Genomic DNA, 27,929 nt, shown 5'->3' with positions numbered 1-27,929 from the left:
GACTCCACCAGGTGAAGGCCGCACGCGCCCTTTGGAGAGAAAGGACAGGTATCTCAGCAACACCTGCCACACCCCTGCCGCCCCCGCGCCCGCTCCCAGAGTTGTTTCAGGAGAGAAACACAATTTGCCCAGCCTTTCTGTTGGGTTTGGGGTGCCAGTGCCGTGTGGGCCCTGAGGCTACTTTCTTTTTATTTACTTCTTAAACTTTTAAAATTATTTTTATAATGACAGCCAGATTCTTCTCTAATTCTTTTTTTTGAGACAGGGTCTGACTCTGTTGTTCAAGCTGGAGTGCAGTGGCACAATCTTGGCTCACTGCAAACTCTGCCTCCCACGCCCAAGTCATTCTCCCACCTCAGCCTCCTGAGTAGTAAGGACTATAGACGTGCACCACCATGCCTGGCTTTTTTCTTTTTTTGAGACAGTCTTGCTCTGTTGCCCAGGCAGGAGTGCAGTGGCACAATCTCAGCTCACTACAGCCTCCGCCTTCCGGGTTCAAGCGATCCTCCTCCCTCAGCCTCCCAAGTAGCTGGGATTACACGTGTTAGCCACCATGCCCGGCTAATTTTTGTATTTTTAGTAGAGATGGGGTTTCACCACGTTGGCCAGGCTGGTCTTGAACTCCTGACCTCAGGTGATCCACCCATCTCGGCCTCCCAAAGTGCTGGGATTATAGGCATGAGGCATGGCGCCTGGCCTCCAGCTAATTTTTGTATGTTTTGTAGAGACAGGGCTTCTCCATGTTGCCCAGGCTGGTCTCGAACTCCTGAGCTCAAACATCAAGGAATCCACCCACCTTGGCCCCCTAAAGTGCTGGGATTACAGACATGTGCCACTGTGCCTGGTCTTGAGGCTGGTTTCTGACAGCTGTTCCTGTCCAGTGCCAACATAGCTTGTCTGTTGTGTGCCCCTTTTATACAATGCTAAATACCATTTTAAAACCACAAAGTTCATGTGTATTCAATACATTTAGTGAAAACTGAAAGTCTTCCCTTCTAGTCTAACTCCGTGGAGAAAATCACTGTTCATAACTTGGTGCATACTTTTTATGTATTCACTAATTCGTTCATTTATTCATTGATTTATTTAACAAATATTGATTGAGTAGACACTGTGAAGCAGGCCCTGGGCTGGGTGCTGGGGATGTTCCTTTGCACTCTTAGGAGATAGGTCATCGATCTGTCTTGAATGGATTTTGGTAGTGGCAGACCTCAAATCTAACCACAGTCACCAAAGGCAATAGAAGGTGTTTTAGAATAAACCTGGACTAGCTCAAAGTCATTTTCATTCCTACTTAAATCATTCCTAAATTTAGTTTTCATTCTACTGCCGCTATTAGAGTGTTCTTATTTTTTGAGGTGCATTCTGGTGAATTAAATATCCTTAGCAGAAGAGCTATGTCCCTGGGAGGCTGTGGTCTGTGGGAGTCTGTTAGGGCCTAGGGGAATCTCGGGGGCTCTCCAATGGATGTCAGTGGGAAGGGGGTTCTTGCTTGTGAAGCATTTGCTGGCAACCCCTATTTTCTCTGTAGTGTGCTTGTGGGGGTCCCAGAATAAAATGGATTGTTGTAGAGTGGGGGTGTGTTTTTCCATAGGGTCAATGCTGTTATTGGGAATTCCATTCCTAGCCAGAGACTTGGCAGCAGATAAATTAACGGTAGGCCAAGCTACAGAGCGTGAAGGGCAGAACGCCTCCGCTGCTGTGGGGGTCACTTCTGCCGTGGTGGGGTTCGTGTCTGTCTTGGTTGCTGCTGTTGGTTGGTTAATTGAATGAGTGAGTGAAAGAATGAATGCTTTCAGATAGTGAAAGGATGCTTGTTGGGTTGTGCTGGAGGCTGACAGACCTGTGGCGGGTGTGTGTTCCACGTCTAGCCACGATGTGAGCTCGGAGCAGGTTTCCCAGCCTCTCCAATTCTTCCCTTTTTTTTTCCTTTATAAAATGGGCACAATAATAGGGCCTGCTCATAAAGATATATTTGGGGAGAAAATGAGGTGGATTGGTAAAGCACTAGCGTCTTCATCATGAAAGTTGTGTCTTAAATTCAGCCCAGATCCAAGCCTCCTACAGTAGAGCGTCCTGGGAGGTCTGATCTGTTTGCCCTTTGCTAGCCCTTCAGATGTGCGAAGGCAGCATTCAGCACCAGGCCCAGCTGTGTTTTTGTCCAGGCCTGGCATCTTGAAGGTCACAGAGTAACTTGGTGGCTGAGCTAGGCTTGGGCTTACGTGCTTTACTCCAGAGCCCATGATGCTTGCAAGACATGGCCTGCCAAGCCAACTGAATGAGGATACCCAGGCTTGTCTGGCTTCCCTGGGCCCTCCAGGATCTGGAAAGTTCTACTCACTGCAGATGTAGCTTCTCAGTCTGGCTGTCCTGGCAGGAACCCATCTTTCCTCCCCTAATGACTTCCCGTACATGGGACTTGCATCTTCAGCTCTCTGTGCAGACCAGAGTCACAACTATTGGAATGGCTGTTGGGCCTGGGGGTGCGTGTGCACCTTGGTCATGGGGTGGCCACACAGAACCTGCTTCCTTCCCAGCCTGGACCACTTCCAGGAGCACCGACTTCTGCCCCCTCCCAGATGCCGAGTGACCCTGATCCCTCCACTGAGTTGCCGCCTCTTGAGATGGGGCACCCATGGCACACAAGTGATCCTTCCTAAAGGAAGTTGGTCTGGTAAATGGCCTTTGTCCTCTGTTATTTTAGTTTATGTCATCCCCCCACCCCAGCTTTTTGAAACGTTCTATTAAAATTTTTCTTGGCGCACTGTAATTGTATATATTTGTGGGGAACAGTTTGATGTTTCAGTACACGTATGTGTTGTAGAGTGATCAAATGAGAGTACTAGCGTGATTGTGATCTCCCACACTCATCATTTCTGTGTGGTCAGGACGTTCAGAAGCTGCTCTTCTAGCTGCTCTTCTAGCTCTTTTGTATTTTACGGTAACTTACTGGTAACCATCATTACCCTGCTGTGCAAGAACAGCAGAATTTAGATTATAACTTGTACCATGACCCCTTGACAACCTCTCCCTCCCCTCCTCAGTCTCTGGTAGCCACTGTTCTGTGCTCTGCTTCTATGGTACCAACTCTTTTTTTTGAGCTGCCACATATGAGTGAGATCATGTGGCATTTGTCTTTCTGTGCTTGGCTTATTCCACTTAACCTTGATGTCTGCTGGGTCCATCCGTGTTGTGTTGTCGCAAGCTACAGGACTTCATTCTTTTTCGTGGCTGTGTAAGTACTCCATTGTGTAGATACACTACTTCTCTTTCTGCATTCATCCATTGATGAACACTTAGGTTGATTCTGTGTCTCCACTCTTGTGAATGGTGCTGCAATAAACATGGGAGTGGCGATATCTCTTTGACATACTGATTTCATTTCCTTTGGATATTGTATACTCAGTAGTAGGGTTGCTGGATTATATGGGAATTCTATTTTCAACTTTTTGAGGAACCTCTGTCTAGTTTTCCATAGTGGCTGTTCTAATTGACAATCCCACCCACAGTGTATAGGTGTTCCCTTTTGTCCACATCCTCACCAACACTTATTTTATCTTTTTGATAGTGGCCATTCTCACTGAAGTGAAGTGGTATCTCATTGTGGTTTTAATTTTCATTTCCCTGATGACTAGTGAGGCTGAGCATTGTTTCATGTGCCTGCAGGCTATTTGAATGTCTTCTTTTGAGAAATGTCTATTAAGGCCCTTTGTCCATTTTAAAATGAAGCTACTAGTTTTTTTTTTTTTGTATGTGTGCTGTTGAGTTGCTTAAATTCCTTATGTATTCTGGATATTAACCCCTTGTTAGATATATAGTTTACAAATATTTTCTCCCATTGTGCAGGTTATCTCTTCACTTGGTTAATTGTTTCCTTTGTTGTGTAAGACCTTTTTATTTTGATATAATCCATTGGTTTCTTTTTGCTTTTGTTGCCTGTGCTTTTACAGTTTTATTAAAAAAAAAAATCCTTACACAGCCCAATGTTACTTTAAAAATCCTTACTCAGCCCAGTATTATGAAGCACTTCTTCCGTTTTCTTCTAGTATTTTCATAGTTTCAGGTTTTACATTTAAGTCTTCAATCTATTTTGAGTTGACTTTTACAAATGGTGAGAGGTAGGGCATCTCATCTCATTCTTCTGCATGTGGGTGTCCAGTTTGTCCAGCACCATTTATTGAAGAGACTGTCTTTTCCCCAGTGTGTGTTCTTGGCACCTCTTTAAAAGTCAGTTGGCTGTAGGTGCATGAATTTATTTCTGGAATCTATTCTGTTCCATTGGACAAACCTAATGTGAGTTTGTGATGGGGACAATATAGAAAACTATAAAGAAAATAATCTACAATTACTGCCTGCAGATACACATGTATACATGTAAGTGCACATACTTTTAGATACCATTGCTATCAAATGGAATAATATAGTTTTATATGTTACTATTCTTTTCACTTTTATTATGATTATTTCTCAGTTTATTAAATAATCTTTGACAGTGTGATTTTTTGTTCTTACTCAGCATGAGTGAATAATAGTTTAATGAACATTCGCCTATTGAACATTTGGTTTCGATTTTTCTCTATCATAGTAAAGTTTCAGTGAATATTCTTGCACATAAATCCTTGCTTCTGTGTTTGATTATTTTCTCTGAATAGGTTCAAATAGTAGAATTACTGGGGCAGAAAGTGATATTTTAAAGCTTTTGACGTACTGGAAGGCAAAGGCGATACTGACCCATAACCTTCCGCAGGATAGGAGAGTGTTCTGTTGACAGCAGTTTCATCAGCATTGAGTGTTACCTTGGTGTTTTCTTTTTGTTTTTCAACTTTGGAATTAGCTTTTAAAAATCTACGTATCTACATAAGTAAAAGATCATTAAATATAGGAAGAGATGGAACTAGGACCAGAAGAAGATGCTAGTGGTGGGGAAAGAAGGGGCAGAGTCCACGAGTGTGTGTAGATTGGGAAGCGGTTGGCTCCTTCCTCCTCCTGGGTGAGTCTTTGCTCTAGAGCCAGTGGAGAAGGCTCCCCAGGCAGCCCTGGGTCCTTCCCTCTCTCAGCCAAGGTTTTTCATGGGCCTGCTCTGCACCGGACCCTGAGCTGGGTCCCTGGGGCCACTGTCCCCTGGATGGGACCCTTTTCTTGTGGTGCTGTTCAGGCTGTATTTTGCTGGTTGCCTTGACAGGCTCATGCCTCCTCAGTGTTTGCAGATGGTTCAAGGTAGCGCAGTAAAGTAAGGAGCGGTGTGGCTGGCCGCGTTCCTGCTGGAGAGAGAGGAAGGAAGCCATGCAGGGCAGCAGGCTGCAGGGCTGCACATGTCACTTTGCCTCCTCCAATCTGTGTTCTTTGAGTTGTCGAATTATAAAAACTGTTCCTGGGCCGGGTACGGTGTCTCACGCCTGTAATCTCAGCGCTTTGGGAGGCTGAGGTGGGCGGATCATAAGGTCAGGAATTCGAGACCAGTCTGGCCAATATAGTGAAACCCTGTCTCTACTAAAAATACAAAAATTAGCTGGGCATGGTGGCAGGTGTCTGTAGTCCCAGCTACTCAGGAGGCTGAGGCAGAAGAATGGCTTGAACCTGGGAGGCGGAGGTTGCCATGAGCCAAGATTGCGCCACTGCACTCCAGCCTGGGCGACAGAGCAAGACTCTGTCTCAAAAAAAACAAAAAACAAAAAACAAAACCAAAACACAAAAAACTGTTCCTGGAGGAGGTTTGGAGTAGAATTTGGACTGCCAATGAAATCTGCATTTGCTTAATTGTTGTGGGGGCTTGGCTTGGGCCTTGTGCTCTGTCTGGGGGTCCCGAGCATCCTTCCTTGCTGCAGGCCCCGGCTGAGGCTGGGGTGGGTGGGGACCCTTGGTGGCTGCCAGTGGGTTTTATTCCCAGGGATGATCCTTTTCGCACCCTCGCTGTTTCAGGCGACGCTCTCCGAAAGCCTCGCCTCCAGAAGCCCATCACGGGGCACTTGGACGACTTATTCTTCACCCTGTACCCCTCCCTCGAGAAGTTTGAGGAAGAGCTGCTGGAGCTCCACGTCCAGGACCACTTCCAGGAGGTGTGGAGTCAGAAGCATAATGGGGGGCAGGGTGGGGCCAGGCAGGGGTGGGGCCCGGGTAGGGCAGGGAGGAGGTGGGGCAGGGCAGGGGTGGGTAGGGCAGGGGAGAACCCACATCTGATGTTGCTGAGGAGGGCCTTGTGGCCATAAAGTGACGTGGTTCTGTCTTTTCCCCACTTTTTGGAGCTGAATTGGACCTTTAGGGGGACCCCTTTCTTCCACAGCCAAGGCCCCCACAGGGCCTGCAGTCGTTGTTTTAACTTGAACAGTGACGAAGGTGCAGTTGACCTGAGGTGTTAATTAACATTAATTCTGGTAGATCATGAAATAGTCCTCGTTTAAAGTAAACTAAGTCACCGGATGGGCGTAGGGAAACCCATAGAACCCTTCCCATGTTCAGAGGATGTCGGTGGGGATGTGGGGTTCATTTCCAGAGGTGGCTGGAAGCCTTCAGTCATCTCACCCACCTTGGGCCCCTGGGAAGGCACCTCCAGCCTCACCGTCCCCTCAGCCTGCCCGTGTCACACGTCATTGCGTTCTGGTCTCTGAGCACCTGTTCACACTCCCTGCCGTTCCTGTCTGTTGCTTTTCAGTGGTGGGTTTGTCCAGGTGCCCTGGCACGGTGTCTGGAGGGGTTGCCCGTCTGTTAGGCAGCAGCTGTCGAGCCTGTTTGCCTGTGGCCCCCGGGAGGGATGTCTGCGTCTTGCAGGTGTGTGGAGCTCAGCCTGCCTAGTGCGCAGCATCCACTGGGGTTTCCTCTCCGGCCCCGTCCCAGCGATGCCCTGGCTTGCAAACTGTAAAACACCAGGGCCAGGGAGGTTGTTTCTAGAGCTCCCGTTACCTCTGACAGCAAAAATTCTCTTGGATTTTCTGTGTAGAAGCTTGTTTGTATGCCAGACAAGACTTGGAAAAGCCTTTGCAGGTTTGGGGATTGCTTATGTTTTCTAGGCGATAATCTGTCCTTGGTCTGGAAAAATTGGACCTGATGAACTGTCACAAATACCGCCCTGACTCTTCTGTCCCCAGCAGCAGTGGGAGCAGGCATGTGGGACGGAGATTGCCTGGTTCTGCTGGGGCCCTGGGCTCAGCCCACTTGCCCGCACCTTCGCTGATGGTCACCAGATGGAGTGGGGAGAAGAGGGGTCAGCCCTGGCTGCTCTCAGCTCTGGAAGGAGGGGCCCTTAGACCTGGGTTGTGGGCAAACTCCTTGTTCCCCCTCCTAGAACGAGAGAGAGTCTTCACTTTCGACTTCAGAAACGAAGAGAAAGAAACTTTAATTGCAGAGAACCACGAGACTGGTGGGGTAACATCTTGCTATTGCGTCGAGTCCTCTTCATGTCGCACCCCTTTCATGATGAGTCCCACAGCAGTGCGCAGAATGCGATTGCGTGACTGCGCGACGTGAGGAAGGACAGCAGGGGGAGGCCTTGGGCCTGGCACCCACAGAGGCACCCTCAGAGCCTCTCTGGTCTCATCCTGGCTGCACCTTCCTCCCCGCCCATTCCCTAGGGCGTTTGTGCGAATCACGTCTTGGCTTTCTGTTCTGGTTTTACTGCCTCTCCAGGCATCTCTAAACACTAGAGGCTTGCCTGCTTTTGACCTATCTTTAAATGAAGTCGTACTTTTTTCTTCTGTATTGTTTTGCTGCTTTTGCTCAAGACTGTGCTCCCGTGAGAGGCAGTCTGCAGTGACTGTGGCTCCATTTGCTCACTTTCTTTGCTGGATGGTTGTCCATGTGAGGGCACCAGGATTTATGAATCCATTCTACCACTGATGGACTTTTGGGCTCTTTTAAGGTTGGGGCTGAGCATTCTTCCATGTATATCCTGACTTTTAGTAGAATCTCGAGCAGGAAGTAAAAGGGACTTTTTTGGAAAATCCTCATGGGCCTGCAATGAGCTGGCTGGTCTGCTGGGTTCTGCTGGTCTAGGATGACCTTGGTTGGGGTGCGGTGGCTCCCTGTCGCCTCTCCTGTGGCAGCCAGTCTGGGCTTGCTCTCATGGAGGCAGATGTTTAAGAGAGGAGTTGGAAATGCGTAGACATTTTCAAACCTCTGTTTGGATTAAATGTGTTACTCTCCCATTGGCCAAAGCAGGTTGCTGGCCAAGTCCAGAGTCAGAGAGGTAGGGGACTCCAGGTTCCAGGACAAAGGATGTGGCTTTAAAGATCCCTTACCTGGAGCTGTGAATGAGTCCTTTACCATGAGGGTTTGGTGGAATTCCCAGGATTTTGCCAACTCAGCCGTAGCTCCTGGGGGTGGAGGCAGAGATGGGCACGGTGCTTGCCTTCCTCCCTTTGAGCTTCAAGGCTTGGGTCCTGCCTTGGCGCCAGCTCCTGAAGGCCGGTGCATTCTGTTGTGCCACTGTCCTTAACTGGTGGTATATTTTGCTCCTTAGGTACTGGGGGAAGGAAATTCTCTGAGGAAGTGTCCCTGTCATGTTCACTTAAAAGTCCCAGAGAACATTTTTTTTCACTCAGTAGTCAAAGAGGTCTTTTAAAAACATAAATTCATCACTTCTCGGCCTTTTGGGTAAGATTAAGTATAAAAACATAAATTCAGCCATTTTTCTTGTGTTGAAAACCTGCTGCTGGCTTCTCATTGCGCTTGGACTGACACCTGGGCTCCTGACCCTCTGGGGGGCATGTGGTGTGGTCTCTGTGGGTTTCCCCTGCCTCACTGCGTGATGCCTCCTGGGCATGGATTGGTCTTTGCGGGTTTCCCTATTTCACTGTGTGCTACTTCCTGGGCCTGTTTTGGAGTCCTGGACTCAGGCCTGCCTCCGCCTGGGTGACCTCGGACTCATGTTTGTCCCTGCATGGGTCCTGGAGCATGTAGCAGACTTTCCTGAATGTTCTTCCTGCACATCTCTGCATGTTTCCCCTCAGGCTTCAGGTCTGGACGGGGTCCCCTGACTGTCCTGCAGGGGTGCTGTTCCCCGCCCTTGCCACCGTGTCTCCAGCCATCACCCCGCGTTCCTCCTGGGCGCTCAGCCCTTCCTGGAAGCAGCTGGCCTTCTTCTCTGTTATTGTTGGTCTCTTGCTGTGAGTGTTTGTTTACCAGGACAGGGACTTTGTTTTGTTTACCATGACACGTGATCTGCATGAACGGGGTTTGGCACATAGTAGGGCTGTAATATTTAGTTGTGAGAATGAATGATTCAGGTGCTCATCCTAGTAGTCTATTAAGGTAGCAAGTTATTGTGTGTGTGTGTGCGCGCGCGCACGTGTGTGTGTGAATGAGCTGGACTTACTTGCTCCCTATCCATTCTTGAAAATGCAGTTCCACATAATATGGTCTTATGTACACACAAAGCAGAGAATAGGATTGAAACAGCAACGTCAGTTTCCTTGGTGTAGTTCCTGCTGTTTTCTCGCTTTTCAGGGCAGATTGTGTGAGGGTAGAGATGTTTTAGGATTATCATTGTTGAATTTTATACAGTCCCATTAAAATCACTTTATTATGTATTTTTACTGTCTTTGTATTTTTGTTCCAGTCCAACTGGCAGATACTCAGTTATCTGCATAGTTTTATTTTCATTATCCAAAGGCTGAATTTAGGTCTGTTCCACTTGATTAATGGACAGTAAAGAAAACTTGACAATTCGGGGATCATTTTGCAAAGATCACATAATTTAATAAACACTAATAGCTGGGGGAATGTCCTTGTTCATTTGTTAGAGTGCCTGTACATTTTTGTTAAAATGAAACACTTTAATATCGAGTGACCACTTTGGGGCAGATTCTGTTTTTATTGGTTTATGACTTAGTGCCTAAGCATGTTTCCCTTTGTACACCAACCAAGAGTCAGGTCTCTCGGTAGAGTTGAAATGTGATGAGTTCTGCCTCTGAGCACCTTTCCATCATCGTCCAGGGAATTGGGCCCCAGGAAGCAGCCTCTGGGAAAGGGGACTCCGGGAAAGTGGGCTATGGGACCTTGGAGGAGTCTTGAAGGAGCCAAATACGAGTTTGCTGCATCTTGAGAATGGTCAGCTCAACCTTGGAAAGCTAGTGTCAGGGTTTGGAGATCGAGGCATCCGAGGGTGTGCATTGTGCTGAGAGGATCATGCTGTGTCGGAAATGCCAAAACTCCCTGGGCAGTGCCCCAAGGCCAGTGGCTGGGATTGGGTGCTGTGTCTGTCATTTGCTTGCACTCATCTTGACTAGGCATCATCTGATCTGCAGTTATCTGCAGCTTCTGTTCCAGTTTCTTCTCTCTGCTCGCCTCCCCCAGGGACTTCTGGCGAGCTCCCTCTTCCCGTCTGTGCCGGGGCTCATTCCTTCTGCCTGTGCCTCTTCCAGGGATGTGGCCCACTGGACGGTGGTGGCCTGGAGATCCTGGAACGGCGCCTGCGTGTGGGCGTGCACAACGGTCTGGGCTTCGTGCAGAGGCCGCAGGTCGTTGTACTGGTGCCTGAGATGGATGTGGCCTTGACGCGCTCAGCCAGCTTCAGCAGGAAAGTGGTCTCCTCTTCCAAGACCAGGTATTGTCCCCTGGGTCCCCAGGGATGGGTGGGGATGTACAAGGGATCACGATGAAATTGTGCATGTCAGGTGTGGACTCATCCACGGGGGAGTTCTTCCTTACGTTTCTTTCCTCTTGCTAAGTTGTGCCCATTAGGAACCAACCTTGGAGTTGGAAGTTCGGAAAAAGCCCCCCCTTTTTTTTCCGTTTGTGCTCTGACAATTTGGGGGTTAGCATTATGGATGCTTCCAGCTGCGGCTGCTGAGGGTCTGAGGAGGCCTTGCATGCTGCCTTCTAGATGTGCCCTGTGATTAGTTTCTCATAGGACGGAGAATCAGGGGGCAGCAAGACCTGCTGCTCTGTTTAATCCAGTGCTTCCCAAATCAGGTGTCGCAGACATCACTGCAGGGCGTCATGCCTCTCCTCTCTTATGGTGCCAGGCAGAGGCCAGGTGTCCTCTGCCGTAGGCCAGCCTTGAAGAAGGAGCCTCCATCCTCTATGGCATTTCCTGGTAACTTGGCCATATCAGGCCGTATCAAGGTTTTTGGAAAGGTGTTGAAAGAGCAGTGAGAAGCCGAGGCAGGAGGATTGCTTGAGCTCAGGAGTTTGAGACCAGTCATGGCAGCATAGTGAGACCCTCATCTCTTTTAAAAAAAAAAAAAAAAAAAAAAAAAAAAGCAATGGTTTGGGGGAATTCCCAGATCATTTGGGAAGAGCATGCAGTGTTACATGGTAGACTTGCTGTGGCAGCAGCACCCCTGTGTCCCCCAGGGTGTCCCCTTGGCTGTTGCTGACAGTGGTCGATGTGGATGCAGGAAAGATGGGAGCCTGAGCTCTAATGCGCTCCCGGTTTGTGTTTCTGACCCAGCTCTGGGAGTCAAGCTCTGGTTTTGAGAAGCCGCCTCCGCCTCCCGGAGATGGTCGGCCACCCTGCGTTTGCGGTCGTCTTCCAGCTGGAGTACGTGTTCAGCAGCCCTGCAGGAGTGGACGGCAATGTAAGAACAGCCTTTTGCACTCAGGTTCCTCTGGCGATGAACTCTGTGCTGAGGATAAATGTAGTGGGCATGAATGCTTTTTCCATTAAAAAGAGGCATGATTATTATAAATAAGTGAAAATCACTTTACTGACATTTACCAGCTAATTGTAAGAAATGTTACGAAGGATACAGATGAGATGGAGAGGGCCAAGAATGTGGGAAGGGGTTGGAGCTCCCATGCCCTGCTGGGCTCCGCCCTCTGGGCACCTCCGTGGGTTCAGTTGTCCAGAGCTCTCTGAAGCCAGTCCTTTTGGGTTTTGATGGACACTTCATTCCGTAGACATGATTGATTAAACACTGGCCATTGATGATCAATGTAACCTTCAGTCACTCCCCTCCCCCTGCCTTGGTCTTGCTGTGAGCAGCCCCATCCTGAAGCCACCGAGGGGCTACCAGCCACGGTCACCTCATTAGCACACAAAAGATAGCACTTCGGAGACTCCGGGGGTTTCAGGAGTTGTGTACCAGGAAACTGGACGAAGACCAAATAGATGGTTCACAAATGGCAGGTGCATTCTGCTGGCTGGGAGTAACGCATATAAGTCAGTAAGTTTCATGTATCATAATCGTGTGAATTCATGATGATTGAATCGGTAATTATTTTGAAAAATGAGGCCATTTTTAGTGTATTTTTATATGACAGTAGTGTGGTAAAGCTTCAATTTGCACACGTGAGAGATGGTTTCTCATAGGGAACTTTATATATACCTGTCGAACACTAAGAGTAAGAATTTATAGGTCCAGTTGAAAGAAAGAAAATATGTGGACATCATTTATATTAATGTAGATTCTTTGAAAAACCCAAATCCTGCTGTTCTTAAGATTTAGTTTTCTGTTTGAAAAAGCCAGTACTGTAGTTCCGCCTTTTCCACAGGGCGTTTGTTCCAAGAGCCCGGTGGGTGCCTGAAACCTCTGTAATACTGACCCCTACACGGTGCATACTAGGTTTTATCCTGCGTATACATACCTGTGATACAGTTTGTAAATTAGGTACAGTAAGATATTTAACAACAATAACAATAGAATAGAACAATTATAATATACGGTAATAAAAGTGAATGTAGTCTCTGTCTCTTCCTCTACCTCTCAACTGCAGTGGGCGGTTGGTGTCTACAGTGTGGATACGGAGGACGGAGGGATGATTCATGCCCTGGGTGGGACACTGCTCAGAGGGGCATGCAATTTAGGACTTAGGGATTGTTTTCTTCTGGAGTTTTCTATTTAATATTTTCAGACCAAGGTTGACTGAGGGTCACTGAAACTGCAGATCAGGGGTACGTCTGTATAATTTTATTTTATTTTTTTAAACGGAGTCTTGCTGTGTCACCCAGGCATTCTCGGCTCACTGCAAGCTCCGCCTCCGGGGTTCACGCCATTCTCCTGCCTCAGCCTCCCGAGTAGCTGGGACTACAGGCACTCGCCACCACGCCTGGCTAATTTTTTGTATTTTTTAGTAGAGACGGGGTTTCACCGTGTTAGCCAGGATGGTCTCCATCTCCTGACCTCATGATTCACCTGCCTTGGCCTCCCAAAGTACTGGGATTACAGGTGTGAGCCACCGCGCCCGGCCCTTCTGTATCATTTTAACAAGTAAATTAGAAACCAAAAAACGGCTGACAAGACATCGTCCATGGCGACGCGGCCTGCCATTGCGACTGGGCAGCTCTTTCGGGAACAGCCTGTGAAGGAGCATGAGGTGCTGAGGGCGGTCTTGGGGTGTGCCTCAGGCGGGAGAGCAGGGCGTCGGGGTACAGCTGCCATTTGATGTTTCTAATCTCTTCTGGCAGCGGCGAGCTGACCTTGCCAGTGTCCACTCCTCTGGTCCCTATGATTCCGAGTCCTAATTAGGTGCAGAAATCCAGAGGTGCCAAGTGTTCTGTGGCCTGACGCAGTCACAGTCATTTAATGAAACTGTTCCAGTTCTGCTTTTCTTTACTTATGACCAGAAATTTCAGCTAAAATGCAGCTGTTTGTGAATACCCTTGGGTGGGAGGGGCCTCTGGGGTGGGTGTGGCTCATGGAGAGGGATGGGGCTGCCCAGGCTGGGGAGTGGGCGGAGGAGAAACGTCCTGAGCCTGATGGCTGGTGTGTGGTGCCTAGGGGCTGTGAGGGGAGGTGGGGAGGAGCAGGGGGCCTGGCGCCTCACTCGCAGTGTCTTCTAGAGAATATTAATTGTAATTTACTTGTGATTATGACATCTGTATGCCAAAACCAAGATGTCTTAGTGATACTTTATTCCTTTTTAACCCTCATCTGAAATTCCTGACAACAGATGGTTTCGATAGTGGCCGCTGCACGGGCATCTGGGGTGCGGGTGAGGTTGTGAAATCACTCCTTCCCCTGCCCACCCCTCCCCACTCCCCTCCCCACCCCTCCCCCCCCCCACCCCCCCCCCCCCCCCCCCACCCCTCCCCACTCCCCACCCCCCCCCCTCCCCACCCCTCCCCCCCCCCCCCTCCCCCCCCCCCCCCCCCCCCCCCTCCCCCCCCCCCCCCCCCCCCCCCCCCCCCCCCACCCCCCTCCCCACCCCCCCCCCCCCCCCCCCCCCCTCCCCACTCCCCTCCCCACCCCTCCCCACTCCCCTCCCCAATTCCCTCCTCTCCTCCCTTCCCCTCCCCCTCCCCTCCCCTCCCTCCCCTCCCCTCCTCTCCCCTCCCATCCTGTCACCTCCCCTCCCCTTCGCTTCCCAAGACAGAGTCTCACTCTCTCGCCCCCCGGTGGCGTACTCTCGGCTCACTGCAAGCTCCGCCTCCCGGGTTCAAGCGATTCTTCTGCCTCAGTCTCCTGAGTAGCTGGGACTACAGGCACCCGCCACCGCGCCCGGCTACTTTTTGTATTTTTAGTAGAGATGGGGTTTTCCCATGTTGGCCAGGCAGGTCTCGGACTCCTGACCTCAAGTGATCTGCCCTCCTTGGCCTCCCAAAGTGCTGGGATTCTAGGCATGAGCCACCGCACCTGGCCAGTCGTCAGTACTTTCTGATGTGCTGGTGGATTGTAACTGGGAATACTGGATTCCATTTTACTGTCATCAAGCGCACTTTCCTGGGTGAAATCTGGAATGGAAACATTGCAGTGTGTGAAATGACCTTCCATACAAATTGCTTGCTGTACAGAACCACTGAAAGTGGGTTAAGCATCCAGCGGATGAAACTGGAATTGAGCAGGACATGAGAGGAGAAAGGCACAATGGCGGGGCCGTCTGTGTGACGGTGGCCATGGTAGAGGAACCCAGCGTGCCCCTCCGAAGGCCCAGGGCGGGCCATGGCAGGGCCCTCCCACCTCAGCCACCCCGTCTGCAGCAGCGTCTCCTGCAGCAGCCGTCTTCAGCTGGGTGGGGATTTTTTCAGTGTGGTCATGCATACCGGCTGCAGCGTCCTCCTCCTTGTCTTTGGTGAGGACCCTGCGCGGTGGAAGCTGCAAGCACAGCTGAGAACAGGCTGGCTGGTACGATGAGCCCCACGGAGCTTCCCCGGCTGCCAGCTTCCTGGACAACAATCTGCTTCTTCTGTATACTCTCCCACAGCCCGTTCTGAATTATTCTGAAACAAATTCCAGGCATCATTTTATTCCATCTGTAAACCTTTTGGCATGCACATTTCGTTTTTTTTAAAAACTTTTTTATTATGGGAAATTTCAAAGCTAATGGTGGAGAAGCATGTGGTGCGCTCCCTGCACCCACCTCCAACCCCCGATTTACCACTCATGTCTCATCTCTTTCTCCCGTCCCGTTCCACCTGGGCTGTTGGAGAGCACATCCTAGACATCGCATCCTTTCATCTACAGATGGCTCGCCATGTCTCTCCAAAAGACAGGGCTCTGGAGTGTCACTGTGAGCACCATCATCACACCTAACCTTGACTGCATTTCTCAGTATCATCAAACGTCCAGTCAGCCTAGGTGTACATATTTTAAGTATTTTACTTCATCAGAAACGGACAAACCCCAGCAGTGCGCTTTTCCCTGGAAAGTGACTTGTGACAGACGTCTTCCTGCATGAGCCACGCGGCCTGTCTGTTGTTCCCTGGCAGTGGCTTCCTCATGATGCCTTTCACCGGAGGATCTGCTCTCCCTGTGGCCCTGCTGCCTTCATCACACACTGCTAATGCTGGGAGAACCAAAATGCTTTTGGCAGTTTCTTCACTTGGCCTCATGCATCAGATCAGGAGGCAAAAGCCATGGTGTCCAGGGGCCCTTTGTGGAAGGATTCATCTGTAAATGGTACACACGGACAAGAAGGAGGAGGCCACCTGGGCTGATGAGAACATGGGACAAATACTGTGTTCAAGACACACCCAGGCACCGGAGTCTGCATGCATTCTTTTGGTCCTGAGTATTTTGTGGTCAGTGGAAACAAACTAGGAACAAAAGTTTCATGAAGACACACTCGTTGATTTTAATCTGCTATTAAATTTTTGCATTTTTTAGTAACTAAAGTATCTAGAAACTTTTCCCTGTAATTTATGTTTGGGTTAGCTGTGAAGAAGCTAAAGAACTACCAAAGAAGTAGTCCCTCCTGTCCAGACCACTTTCTTCGCAGGATCCTGGGGACAGTGCAACCTCATTGGACTGCCACAGCACTACCTCTTTTGAAATGCTGTATGCATGCAAGTGTGGGCTCCGGAAATGTTTGCTGACTGAATGAGTGATGGAGCAAACTCCTATAACTTGAGCATGAAATGCAACAGGGGCAAACCTGCAAAAATCACCAGATCCAGTGTCTTGGCTGCATTTCATGTCTGAATAAGCGGGCATCCTCCTGGGCCTCTGGGGGTGAATACAGTCCTTTTCTGTGGGTCACATGACAAAATAACCCTCTCCCCAAATCTCTAAGGGGTGAAGATCTGACTGATTTATTGTTTATGTTTTAACTCATATTCTTGGAACAAAATCAATGGCCCGTGTTCCAGGTTCCAGGTCTGTTGAACTGATCCATGCGTGTCCTTGATGGCCTTTCCTCCAGTACTGTGTCCAGTTCAGGATCCTGTCTTGTGTCTGGTTTCTGTGTTTCTTTGGCCTTCTTAAGTCTGGAACAGTTTCTCAGCTTTTTTTTTTTTTTTTTTTTTGGTCATTTATGATTTTATTTTTAATACTTTGGTCTCCCTTCTTTTTTTTTTTTTTGAGACGGAGTCTCGCTCTGTCCCCCAGTCTGGAGTGCAGTGGCGTGACCTCGGCTCACTGCAAGCTCCGCCTCCTGGGTTCATGTGATTCTCCTGCCTCAGCCTCCCTAGTAGCTGGAAACCCAGTCTCTACTAAAAATATAAAACCTTAGCCGGGTGTGGTGGTAGGCGCCTGCCACCACGCCCGGCTAAGGTTTTGTATTTTTAGTAGAGACTGGGTTTCACTGTGTTAGCCAGGATAGTCTCGATATCCTGACCTTGTGATCCGCCCGCCTTGGCCTCCCAAAGTGCTGGGATTACAGGCATGAGCCACCGTGCATGGCCTAGTTTCCCTTTAAAAAAATTTTAACGCGAACGTGCCTTGGGTTCATCTGATGCTTCCTCATAGTTGGAGTCAGGTTGTGCCTTCCCAGCAGTGGTCCATGTGAGCGAGGGGCTGTCCTTGGGTCCCATATCCAGAAGCGCATATGTCCTTCCTGGGCAAGATTGGTTGTGGTGATCTTTGGTGATATCTCCACTGTAGAGTTCCCTTTTTTCCTCCTTGCAGCTAATAAGTGATCTGTGGGGAGTCTCTGAGACTACGTGTGTATCTGCTGCTCATCCGATTGTCTCCCTTGGGGTTGGCGTCGTCTATGCTTCCTGCAGGAGGAGGAGCCCCAGCCCAGGCTTCCCACAGGCCTGCAGCTGGCAGGGCACCTCCCGTCCACAGGGCCCCTCCTCTCCTCACTGGTGGGTAGATGGTTGACTCGTCCATCAAGCGCACATGGGTGTGGACTCAGGGATCCCTGTTTTTAAAGTCATTGCTCCTCATTATTTTGGTACTCAGATTGTCCCAGATTTGGCCAGATGGAGTCCTTGAGGCTGGTCCCTGTGTCCTGTGGCATCCTCCGTCCTGTTTGGTGTTTGAGTACTTTCTGGCTTCACAAGATGCTTCAGATTCATCCTCATCTCTAACTTATTTTGCCCATTTTTCTATAGAGTTTTTGTGTTTTTCATCACATGTTAAAAGTTCTTTGTATATTAAGGATATTTGCTCTTTATCTGTGATAAATAGTGCAGATATTTTCTCCTCATTTTGTCATTTGTCTTTTTATTTTTTTCTGGCTGTGTAAGCATTAAAACATCTTCTAATGTACTCAGGTATGTAAGTTCTTTCTTTTATTGTATCTGGATTTTGAGTCAGAGGGAAAAAGCCTTTCTTTGTTCCCCAGTCATAGAGGAATTCACCCGTGTTTTCTCCTTGTGCAATGTTTCTCCTACCCTTTTTTTTTTTTTTTTGTGGTATGAGGGATGGATCTGATTTTATCTTTTCCCAGTGGCCATCTGGTCCTACTACCACTTTCTTAGAAGTCCCCCTTTGCCATAGTGACTTAATGTGCTGTCTTTATCACATACTCTGTCTCTATGGATAGTGCATCTGTTTCTGGACTTTTACTCTATTTCATGGACTGCCCTGTCTGTTAATGTACCATGGCCATACCATTTTAATTTTGGGGGCTCTGTTGTGTGTTTTAGCATTTGTAAGGCAAGTTCAGCCTTATGGTTCTTCTTTCCCTTGCTTTTCTAGCTTTTCTTGCATGTTTATTTTTCTGGATGAACTTTTGTATCAAGAGGTCTAGCTCCAAAAAATGCTGGTTGGCATTTTAAGAATTGGGATTGCAGTAAATTTATGATTGAATTTAGAGAGAATTTTACAACTCAAGGATGTTTAGTTGCCCTAAGCAAGACTAGGATGTCTTTGTATTTGTTCAAGTCTATTTTTGTGTCTTTCAGCAATGATTTCAAAAATATTTTAAAGTTTCAAAATGTAGATTTTTAACAATTCTTATGAAATTTTTTCATAAGTAATTTTTTGTGCTGCTGTTGTAAATGGGATGTTTTCTTTCATTATATTGTCTAAATTAGCACTGTGTTTTTATTTTGTTTTTGTGGACAGTCATTATTATTTAAACAATTTTACTAGCATTGTATATAGCTCTTATTATATGCCACATGCTATCTTCAAAATTAAACTTTGTATTTTGAGGTAATTATAGATTCATATTGCAGTTATGAGGAGTAAAGAGGGGAGATTTGTGTCCCCATTCCCTGGTTGCTCCTGTCTTAGTCTGTTTTCTGCTGCTGTAACTGAATACCACAGACTGGGTCATTTATAGTGAATAGAAATTTATTGGCTCATGCATGGTTCTGGAGGATGGGAAGTCCAAGATCCAGGTGCCAACATCTTGTGAAGGCCTTCTTGTTGTGTCACCCGCTGGCGAAAGGGCAAAGAGAGGGTGAGAGAGAGAAAGGGTGACTGAACTCATCCTTGTATAAGAGGCCCATTCCCGAGATAATGGCATTCATCCATTCACTCTGCCCTCATGGCCTCGCCACCTCTCATGAGGCCCCACCTCTCAACACTGGTTTGTTGGGGATTAAATTTCCAACACATGCCGTTTGGGGGCCATGTTCAAACTATAGCACCCCAAATGTTACACTGTCTTTTGATGAGCAGTAGTTCTGATTTTAAGTCTAGCTGGCCAACTTTTTCTTGCATGTGGGGTGCTTTCTGCCTGTTCCAGGGCAGGTAGCTCTTCTCCCATCCCTCTGCTGGCCCCACCTCATCCTCTGTTGTCCTCTCCCCTCCTTCTGTGCTCTGGGGTCCCGGTCGGGGTGTGGCTGTGGACAGCGTTGGGCTAACTTCTTCCGCTGCTGGTGGCCCGTAATGAAAGAAAACTTCCTGCTCCCAAGTTCCCTAAATCTGAGCTCATAGACACATGGTCTTACAGCAGGCCTGGGGCCAGCCTCACGTGAGCCCCTTCCCTGGTGTAGTCACTGGCATGGGGGAATGGGGTTTCCTGTTGCCCTACTGTGTGGTTGAGGTGGGGGTTGCTTCCTGGAGCCAGGCCTCGTGGAAGGGCAGTGCCCACTGCAATGGATGCTGGGCCCTGAATCTGAGCCCAGTGTTCATTGGCTTTCTAAGACCCAGTGAGGGCAGGGAGGGAAGTGGAGCTGGGGTGAGTAGTAGAGGCCCTACAGTGCCGATGTGCCAGCCGTTGGGCCCCAGACTGGGCTCAGATGGTGGAGAGCTGCATACCTGCCCAACCCAGGCCTTGCAGTGCCTGTGTGCCAGTCGCTGGGCCTCAGACTTGCTCCAGAGGGCGGGGAGCTTCACACCTGCCCAACCCAGGCCATGGCTCCGGATGCGTGACAGTTTTGCCATTGCTTCTTTTAGTCATTGTCAAGTTGATGCTTGTTTTGCAGAGGACCAAGGCTTTATGAACCCATTACCTTGTGTGAAGAGTTCCACCAGGTTATTTAAATTTCTTTAAAACCATACTGCAGTTTTTTGGTTATTCATTTATATTTTTAAAAATGATTATTTCACTCAGTAGAACAAAATGAAAATGTTGCCTATTAACCCTTTTCCAGTTTGCCCTGAGAATACTGGGGGCACTTGTGGCTACAGTGTTTATCCTGAGGCAGCTTTGCCATGAAGTATCTCACTTTTATTATTATTTTTGCATCGCTTTGGTATATTGACTTTGGAAACAAAAGACATCATTCTATTTGTAGCATTGTGTTTTTAGTAGTGGTATTTCCATGTACAAGATACAGTAATTTTCCGTCACTGAGAATGTCAAATCCTAGAAAATGTAGCATTCCTACACGTGGTGTTAGCATCGTTCTCGAACAGTTTTTGGCCAAAGATTTGTTTGATGAATCCGATTTTTCCCAAATAGACGATTCTGATGATTCAGACGATTCTGATGTGAGTTCTGTTTAGAAATAATTCCAAGAACAGTTTTTATATTTTATTTTCATATTGAAAATCAGTCAGATTTGCTTCAGCCTCAGAGAGCATGTTTGTGTAAAATTAAATGAGTGCTGGCAGCCAGCTGCGCTTTGTTTTTCTAGATGGGAAAAGGGTTAAATTTCACTCTGCTTTTAGATGACAGCGCACGGCCTGTGTCATAGAGGGGTGGAGGAGGTGACTTTAACCGCCTGTGGTTAGGTTTCCTCTCCCCCAGGAGTGCATGGGAGCCACTGCCGGGTTTGCTGTCCATCTCGTTTGGACTCAGTTCTGCATGTACTGGATCGGATTTGAGGACTGAGTAACTTCTGGTTGATGGCATCTGGCTTGTGAACCTCCGCTGTTGCTGGTAGTGGCTGTGCTCCTGTTGTGACCTCTGGGCTCCTCTGAGCAGGTTCTTCCTGCCGCTCAGCCAGGAGGGAGAGGCACCAATGCCGGCCTGGCTGCCTGCTGCCTCCCCGCAGCTCTTCACCTGGTGGGTCTCAGTCTCTCAGGCCTTGTGAAGTTCGCATCAAGGGCCAGGAGCTGTGTGTGTCCTTCAGGGAGAATGCCGGCCAGTGAGCGAGTCATCAGGAAGGACTTGCCCTCAGCCCATGGCCTGAGCTCCGAGTTCCAGAGCCGCCTGTCGCCTGTGTGCCCTGCCCGTCATGCTGCTGGGGGACACCTGGCTCCACCTCCAAGGATGCTGCTGGGTCTGTGCCTTCCACCGTGTGCGGCTGGTTGCTCTGTTTCCCGTGTCTGCGCGGTGGTCATTTCACAGGACGGGAGCTGGTGCACTGGGTGGATGGTGCCTGCAAGGGGTCAGCCCCGTCCCTGCTGTGGCTCTCACACCACGTGAGTGTGACTGTGTTCCCACCCCAGGGCCTGAGCCACTTTCTTCACGCTTATCTTAGGTCTCCGTCCCCTTCGTCTGTGTAATTATAGACCTATGTTTCTCTCTCTTTTTTCTTTCTGTCCTCTGTGATTTGTGTGATACTAGGAACATTCAGAGATGTTTTGATGCAGTAGTTTGTCTTTTTAAAATTTGTCCTCAGCCAAGTGCCACATGTCACCTCCATCGAGGCACATGTGACAAGTGCCACATGTCACCTCACCACCACCCCCTGGGCCCAGCTTTCTATCTGGATAAGTCCTTGAGGCAGTGGAGCCTGAGTGCGCTGCTTGGCGGGGACTCCACCCTGTCATTACCCAGAGAGTGGCCACCATCCCCTTCACTGTGCATTCCTGGTCCCTGGGGCTGGAGGTCCCAGCAGAACCGGGCCCAGGGCCCGAGGCTGGGTGCCCAGGCAGGAGTGAAAAGGTCTCACTGAAAATGTAAAGAAAATGAAGCTCGTGAAGTAATGTGACGTTTTCACCTTCATCTAAGTGAGTTCAGGTTGATCTGAGGACAGAAACCATCAAGGGCCTGTATGACTTTCCAGTGGCTTCTGTAACAAAGCATCAAAGCAGTGGAAATGTGCGCTGTCACAGCTCTGAGGCCGCAGTCCACAATCTGCTCTGCTGGCAAACCCCAGGTATGGTAAGGCTAAGGTCCTCCCCAGGAAACCCCAGGTGTGGCGGGGCCCAGCCCCTCCTCAGGAAACCCCAGGTGTGGCAGGGTCGAGGTCCTCCTCAGGAAACCCCAGGTGTGATGGGGCCCAGCTCCTCCCCAGGAAAACCCCAGGTGTGGCAGGGTTGAGGTCCTCCCCAGGAAACCCCAGGTGTGGCAGGGTCGAGGTCCTCCTCAGGAAACCCCAGGTGTGATGGGGCCCAGCTCCTCCCCAGGAAACCCCAGGTGTGGCAGGGTTGAGGTCCTCCCCAGGAAACCCCAGGTGTGGCAGGGTTGAGGTCCTCCCCAGGAAACCCCAGGTGTGGCAGGGTTGAGGTCCTCCCCAGGAAACCCCAGGTGTGGCAGGGTTGAGGTCCTCCCCAGGAAACCCCAGGTGTGGCAGGGTTGAGGTCCTCCTCAGGAAACCCCAGGTGTGATGGGGCCCAGCTCCTCCCCAGGAAACCCCAGGTGTGGCAGGGCCAAGGTCCTCCTCAGGTAACCCCAGGTGTGGCAGGGCCAAGGTCCCCTCAGGCAAAGCCCAGGTGTGGCAGGCCGAGCTCCTTCCGAGGAAACCCCAGGTGTGGCAGGACTGAGTTCCTCGGGAGGCTCTAGGGGATGGGGACTCCCTGCCGCTTGTGGGTTTTGGGGGTCCTAGCTGTCCTTGGCTTGTGGCCACATCACTCCATTCTCTGCCACCTTGTCATGCGGCCTCTTCTCTGTATCCCTCTCTGTGTCTGTCTCTGTGTCTGGTCTGTCTCTCCCCTGCTCCTCCAGGGATGCTTGCCATCGGAGTTAGGGCCAGTCTAGATAATGAAGGATAATCTCATCCCGTAACACTGTAACTAATCACATCCGCAGAGACCCTTGTTTCCAGTAAAGCCACAGCTACAGGTTCCGGGGATTAGGCTGAGAGCATCTTTTTGGAGGACACATTGAGCCCACCACAGGGACTCTGGTTTGTAGCATTTCCAAGGGCCAAGAGTCTCTTTTTTGTGAGCGGCTTTGTGTGGTAAGTGCAGGTGTGGCACTTCTGTTCCACGACAAAACCTGACTCATAATCCAAGTGTATTCCTCATTTGTCTTTTGCGTATTGTGTATTTTGTCTTTTGTGTATTTGTACTTGTGTATTTTGTGCTGTTATACTTAAAAAGTCTAAATGGGAGCAATTCGGTATATTTGGGGCTTTTTTTTTTCTTTTCAGTTTGTGTGAATTCAGACCCGAGTTGGGCAGGAAAAGAAATGATGAAGTAGCTGATGTCATCTCAAGCACTAGAATCCACTGACAGTAGGAGTGTGTCAGAGTCACTCTCGCTCTGCTTGTGTGCTTGGCCTTCTCTGCAGAGCCAGACGGTTTTCGGGCAGTTCCTGTCTGCGGGTCCCTCTGTGGGCTGGCAGTGAGCAAGTGTGGGCAAATACATGGCGACTGGCTTCCCACCAGGTCCCCATTAGCCTGTTGAGGTCTCAGAAAGAGTGATCAATAACTCGCTGCGCGCATTTTTTGTTGTTGTTATTAAAGCTGTTAAACAGAAAAGTAAGGAAAAATGGATGTTTATGTAACTGACAGATACTTTGCACAGAGGAGGTCATCTATTGATGAAGAACCAAAAAGAACTATGAAATTGGAAAATTAGATATTGGAATCACCTAAGTTGAAAATTAGAAGTTGTACAGATAGCATGAAAATGTGGATACATATTTTACTTTATTTTGTTTTTGATCCTGTGATAATAAACTTCTGTATTTTATGATGATAACTGTTTACAAAAATAGTCTGGACATTGTTGAATCCTTATAGTGACAAGTTTTCCTAATACATTTATAGTAATTTGATTTTTTTTGTTGTTGTTGAGACCGAGTCTCACTATCGCCCAGGTTGGAGTGCGGTGGTGTGATCTCGGCTCCCTGCAACCTTCACCTTCTAGGTTCAAGCGATTCTCCTGCCTCAGCCTCCCGAGTAGCTGGGATTACAGGTGCTGGCCACTATGCCCAGCTGATTTTTGTATTTTTAGTAGAGATGGGATTTCCCCATGTCAGCCAGGGTGGTCTTGAACTCCTGACCTCAGGTGATCCACCCGCCTCGGCCTGCCAAAGTGCTGGGATTACAGGCGTGAGCCACTGCGCCTGGCTGTAAATTTGATTTTTAAAAAGAAGTGGAGTTAGAATCACCATGTCATTGGTATGCCATAGTTGCTCAGCACTGTTTTATAATCTGTCGTCAACTAACTGGACGGGGAACAGGAAGACGTTTTTGTATTTGGCAAATGTTGGAAGTGTGGCTTAGAGTCATATGCTTCCATTTCTTACTTTTCTGATTCTTTCTGTGTCCTCTCCACGGTGTGGGTGTTTTCTCATTGAATTGCCAGGGACCACCCAATCCCTGCTCACCCTGTGACAGGGGCGTGAACGTGGCAGTATCCTGGCCCACGAGCTAGAATTTAGCTGCAGCAAAGGGCTCTGCAGAAGTGGATAGTTTGAGGTCCGATTATGATGGGAAAAGAGATTAATGCAAAACAAGATGCAGATTCTGAATTTTTAGGATATAACAGGACGAGATATCATCTGGCAGGAACAGTCTGGAATAGGCTGACTTGGAAGAAACAAGAACTGTTTTCTTTTTTGTGTTCAAATCTGCCTGTGTATGAACTTGGCTATGGTTTAGCCCAGTATAGACCACGGGGCCATCTGTGTCTGGATTTCAGAGGCCTTGTGTGCACACATACATGTGGGGATCTGTGTGGGACCTGACTGCAGTCTGGGCAGTGACACTGGTGTGGCTGTTCCCTACTGGCATGTCCAGCCAAATAAGCAAAATCCCTTAGGATTCCTAGCCACCACCGCTTGCTTCGTCCTTGGCTCTTGGGGCAGCGCAAATTCGCGGATCCCCTGGGCGTCTCTGTTCCTGGTGGATGCTGTGCTCTACCCATTCTAGGCAGGGCATGGGCGTCCATTCATTACCAAGAGTGGGACGTGTCCTCCTTCCAGGCCACCCCTTCGCTGTGACCATGGCTGTGTTTGCGATGCTGCCTGGGTTCATGCCCTCAGGCAGCGTTGTTAAGAGGGATGCCCTTGGCTACCTTAGCCAAACCCAGGACTGGGAGCAGTGGGGAGCCACCCCATTTTACTTTCATCACCCCCGAAGGGTGCAGCTGTCTCTGTTAGCCAGGGCTGGGGGGGAAGCCGTAGGAAGTGGAGCACTGTAGGAGGTGGAGCACAGTAGGCACTGTAGGAGGTAGAGCACTGTAGGAGGTGGAGCACAGTAGGAGGTGGAGCACTGTAGGAGGTAGAGCACTGTAGGAAGTGGAGCACTGTAGGAGGTGGAGCACAGTAGGAGGTGGAGCACTGAGCACTGTAGGAGGTGGAGCAGGAGGTAGAGCACTGTAGGAGGTGGAGCACTGTAGGAGGTGGAGCACAGTAGGAGGTGGAGCACTGTAGGAGGTGGAGCACTGTAGGAGGTGGAGCATTGTAGGAGGTAGAGCACAGTAGGAGGTGGAGCACTGTAGGAGGTGGAGCACAGTAGAAGGTGGAGCACTGTAGGAGGTAGAGCACTGTAGGAGGTTAGGAGATGGAGCACTGTAGGAGGTTAGGAGGTGAGGAGGTGGAGCACTATAGGAGGTGGAGCACGGTAGGAAGTGGAGCACTGTAGGAGGTAGAGCACTAGGAGATTAGGTGGAGCACTGTAGGATGTGGAGCACTGTAGGAAGCAGAGCACTGTAGGAGGTGGAGCACGGTAGGAGGTGGAGCACTATAGGAGGTTGGGAGGTGGAGCACTATAGGAAGTGGAGCATTGTATTCATGGACCAGTCACCACCTCCTGCTTGGGGGCTGTTTCTCCTGTACATGGGACACTGAGGCTGGAAGTCCCAGGTGGAAGTGGACGACTGCCCCTCCTTCCTCTGGGCTGTTCCAGTGGCTCTCGTCGAGGCAGCGCTCCGCAGCACTCACTGGTCAGTGCAGCTGTGATCTTGGGAGTGAAAGGAGCTGTAACTGGGGCTCCTGGTTGGACCCGCTGTTGCCTGTACCGCATGGGCCTCTGGCTGATCGGCCTTCCTGGTGACTTAAGTGTGCTCCACCTACCAGGGGGGCCTGCAGGATCTGCCGGCAGGGCCTTGGTCAGAGCCGAGCAGCTCTGGAGCCCTCTTCGACAAGGTGGCTCTGCTGGACTTTGGGGTCTGAAAAAAGACCAGAGTTCAGTTTTAGTCCTACTTATTTTTAAGTAAATGGATGAAAATTGGTAATTTTAAAACTCTTTACTCAGTCAAGCCCTGAAACCATGTTTGTGAAAATGACTTTAATGTGGTTATAACCCAAGGGTTTTCATAGTGTCCTCATTCCTTCCATTTGGCCAGCCATGGAGAAGGAGAAAGAAGGAACAATGCCTGGAATTTGACCCGATCGATTTCCCAATTTCATGAAAGCTACAGATATAAAATGTCCTATTGGAAGCTGGAGCTTTGTGGAGAAAATGTGTGCTAATAATGCTGAATTAAATATACATGTGCGTTCTTCATTATTTTACCAAGTTTCTGATGAGGAATTCAAAGTGCTGTTCCTAGTATTTTCCTGATGGGTTTGAGTTGTTGTTGGCAAGGTGCAGGGTGTTTACAAACCTATGGAAAGATCCTTACGGGAACAGGGGGTCATAAAACATTGGTGTTCTCTAAGGGGGAAGCCGCCGCTACCTTGGTCCAGAAAAGGAGACTCATGGGTGGGCAGGAGTCCTGGTTGGGTTGGTGGGGTCACGTAACTGAAGACTATCTGCGCCCTGCTGTCTGACTGTGGATGCCACGTCCTCCTGCTGCCCCAGTTCCTTTTATAAAATGTAACTGACGATCCCTGCTCCTTGCTACACTGAGCTCTAGTTGAATTTTACACGTGAAAGCACTGTTGATTTCCCCTCTCCAGGTGGCTTCTGTGATAACTCATACACCGATGTGCTTTGTTTTAATTCTAGGCAGCTTCGGTCACCTCTCTGTCCAACCTGGCGTGCATGCACATGGTCCGCTGGGCTGTTTGGAACCCCTTGCTGGAAGCCGGTTCTGGAAGGGTGACTCTGCCTCTGCAGGGCGGGATCCAGCCCAACCCCTCGCACTGTCTGGTCTACAAAGTACCCTCAGCCAGCATGAGCTCTGAAGAGGTAAATTATTAGGTCTTTCTTATGCATCTCTGGTGAGCTTCTAGCAAGTTCATTCATTTTCAAAAGCAAAAGTTCACAAATATGTTTGCAGATGTTTCATTTACAGAATTTTTTTCATGTCGTGGGTATGCCTTTAGAAAGATTAGTGTGACGTTTTTATGTAAACTTCTTAAGACCAGTTTTACCCTGGGTTTTATCCCTGTTCACATACTGATTTCCTGGGATGACTTGGTGAACCTCCAGCTGATGTGTACACACTTTGCAGCGAGATTCACCTCTGTGGCATGCGCATTGGGAGCATTGGAGCTGGGGCCTTGTGTGGTCTTTGCCAATAGGTTTTTTGGTGGATGAGTGCTGTGGTGGGAGCCAGTTCTGGTTTCTAGCCCTGGCTTATCTTTGTGACTTATCACTAATGCTTGTTGCACCTCGGTTGTGTACAAAGAGGTAGGACCACAGCAGAGATTCTCAGGTTTTTAAAAAAAATTCTGAAATGAAATGTTCTCTGCACCCCAATTAAGAAAGCAAAAAAAAGTAGAGCAGAGTGTGTGTGTGAGGGTCTCATCCCCAGTCTCCTTGGCCCCATTGGTGGTGGTGGAGGATGGTTAGTGGTGACCCAGGGCACCACAGACACAGTGCGAAACCCTGCTCTGGCAGATGCTGGAGTCCATTGGGCTCTCTGAGGCGTGGCAGTTTCTGCTTGGGTGCACTGTTTGGTCTTCCCTCACATTCTAAAACATGTCCATTTCAGCAGTGCAAGCAGGAGCTTTTTAGTACTCAGGTGCCTCATTTTTCTAAGGTA

General features: G+C 49.1%; 1 protein-coding gene across 9 annotated transcripts in view; it reads left to right on the top strand.

Annotated features, from left to right (window-relative positions):
• NPHP4 (nephrocystin 4) overlaps nt 1-27,929 on the top strand; it is a 136,527-nt gene that overhangs the window by 33,756 nt on the left and 74,842 nt on the right. For all 9 annotated transcript variants that reach the window (XM_050806846.1, XM_050806904.1, XM_050806979.1 and 6 more), the window contains 4 exons: nt 5,920-6,056; nt 10,356-10,537; nt 11,387-11,513; nt 26,948-27,130. In XM_050806846.1, the coding sequence (XP_050662803.1) occupies nt 5,920-6,056; nt 10,356-10,537; nt 11,387-11,513; nt 26,948-27,130 (629 nt within the window). The remainder of the gene's footprint in view (nt 1-5,919; nt 6,057-10,355; nt 10,538-11,386; nt 11,514-26,947; nt 27,131-27,929) is intronic.

The sequence above is a fragment of the Macaca thibetana genome, chromosome 1, assembly GCF_024542745.1.
Source record: "Macaca thibetana thibetana isolate TM-01 chromosome 1, ASM2454274v1, whole genome shotgun sequence".
NCBI classification, from domain to species: domain Eukaryota; kingdom Metazoa; phylum Chordata; class Mammalia; order Primates; family Cercopithecidae; genus Macaca; species Macaca thibetana.
The sequence above is the reverse complement of the archived record's forward strand: the minus strand, read 5'-3'. Positions and strand labels throughout refer to the sequence as shown.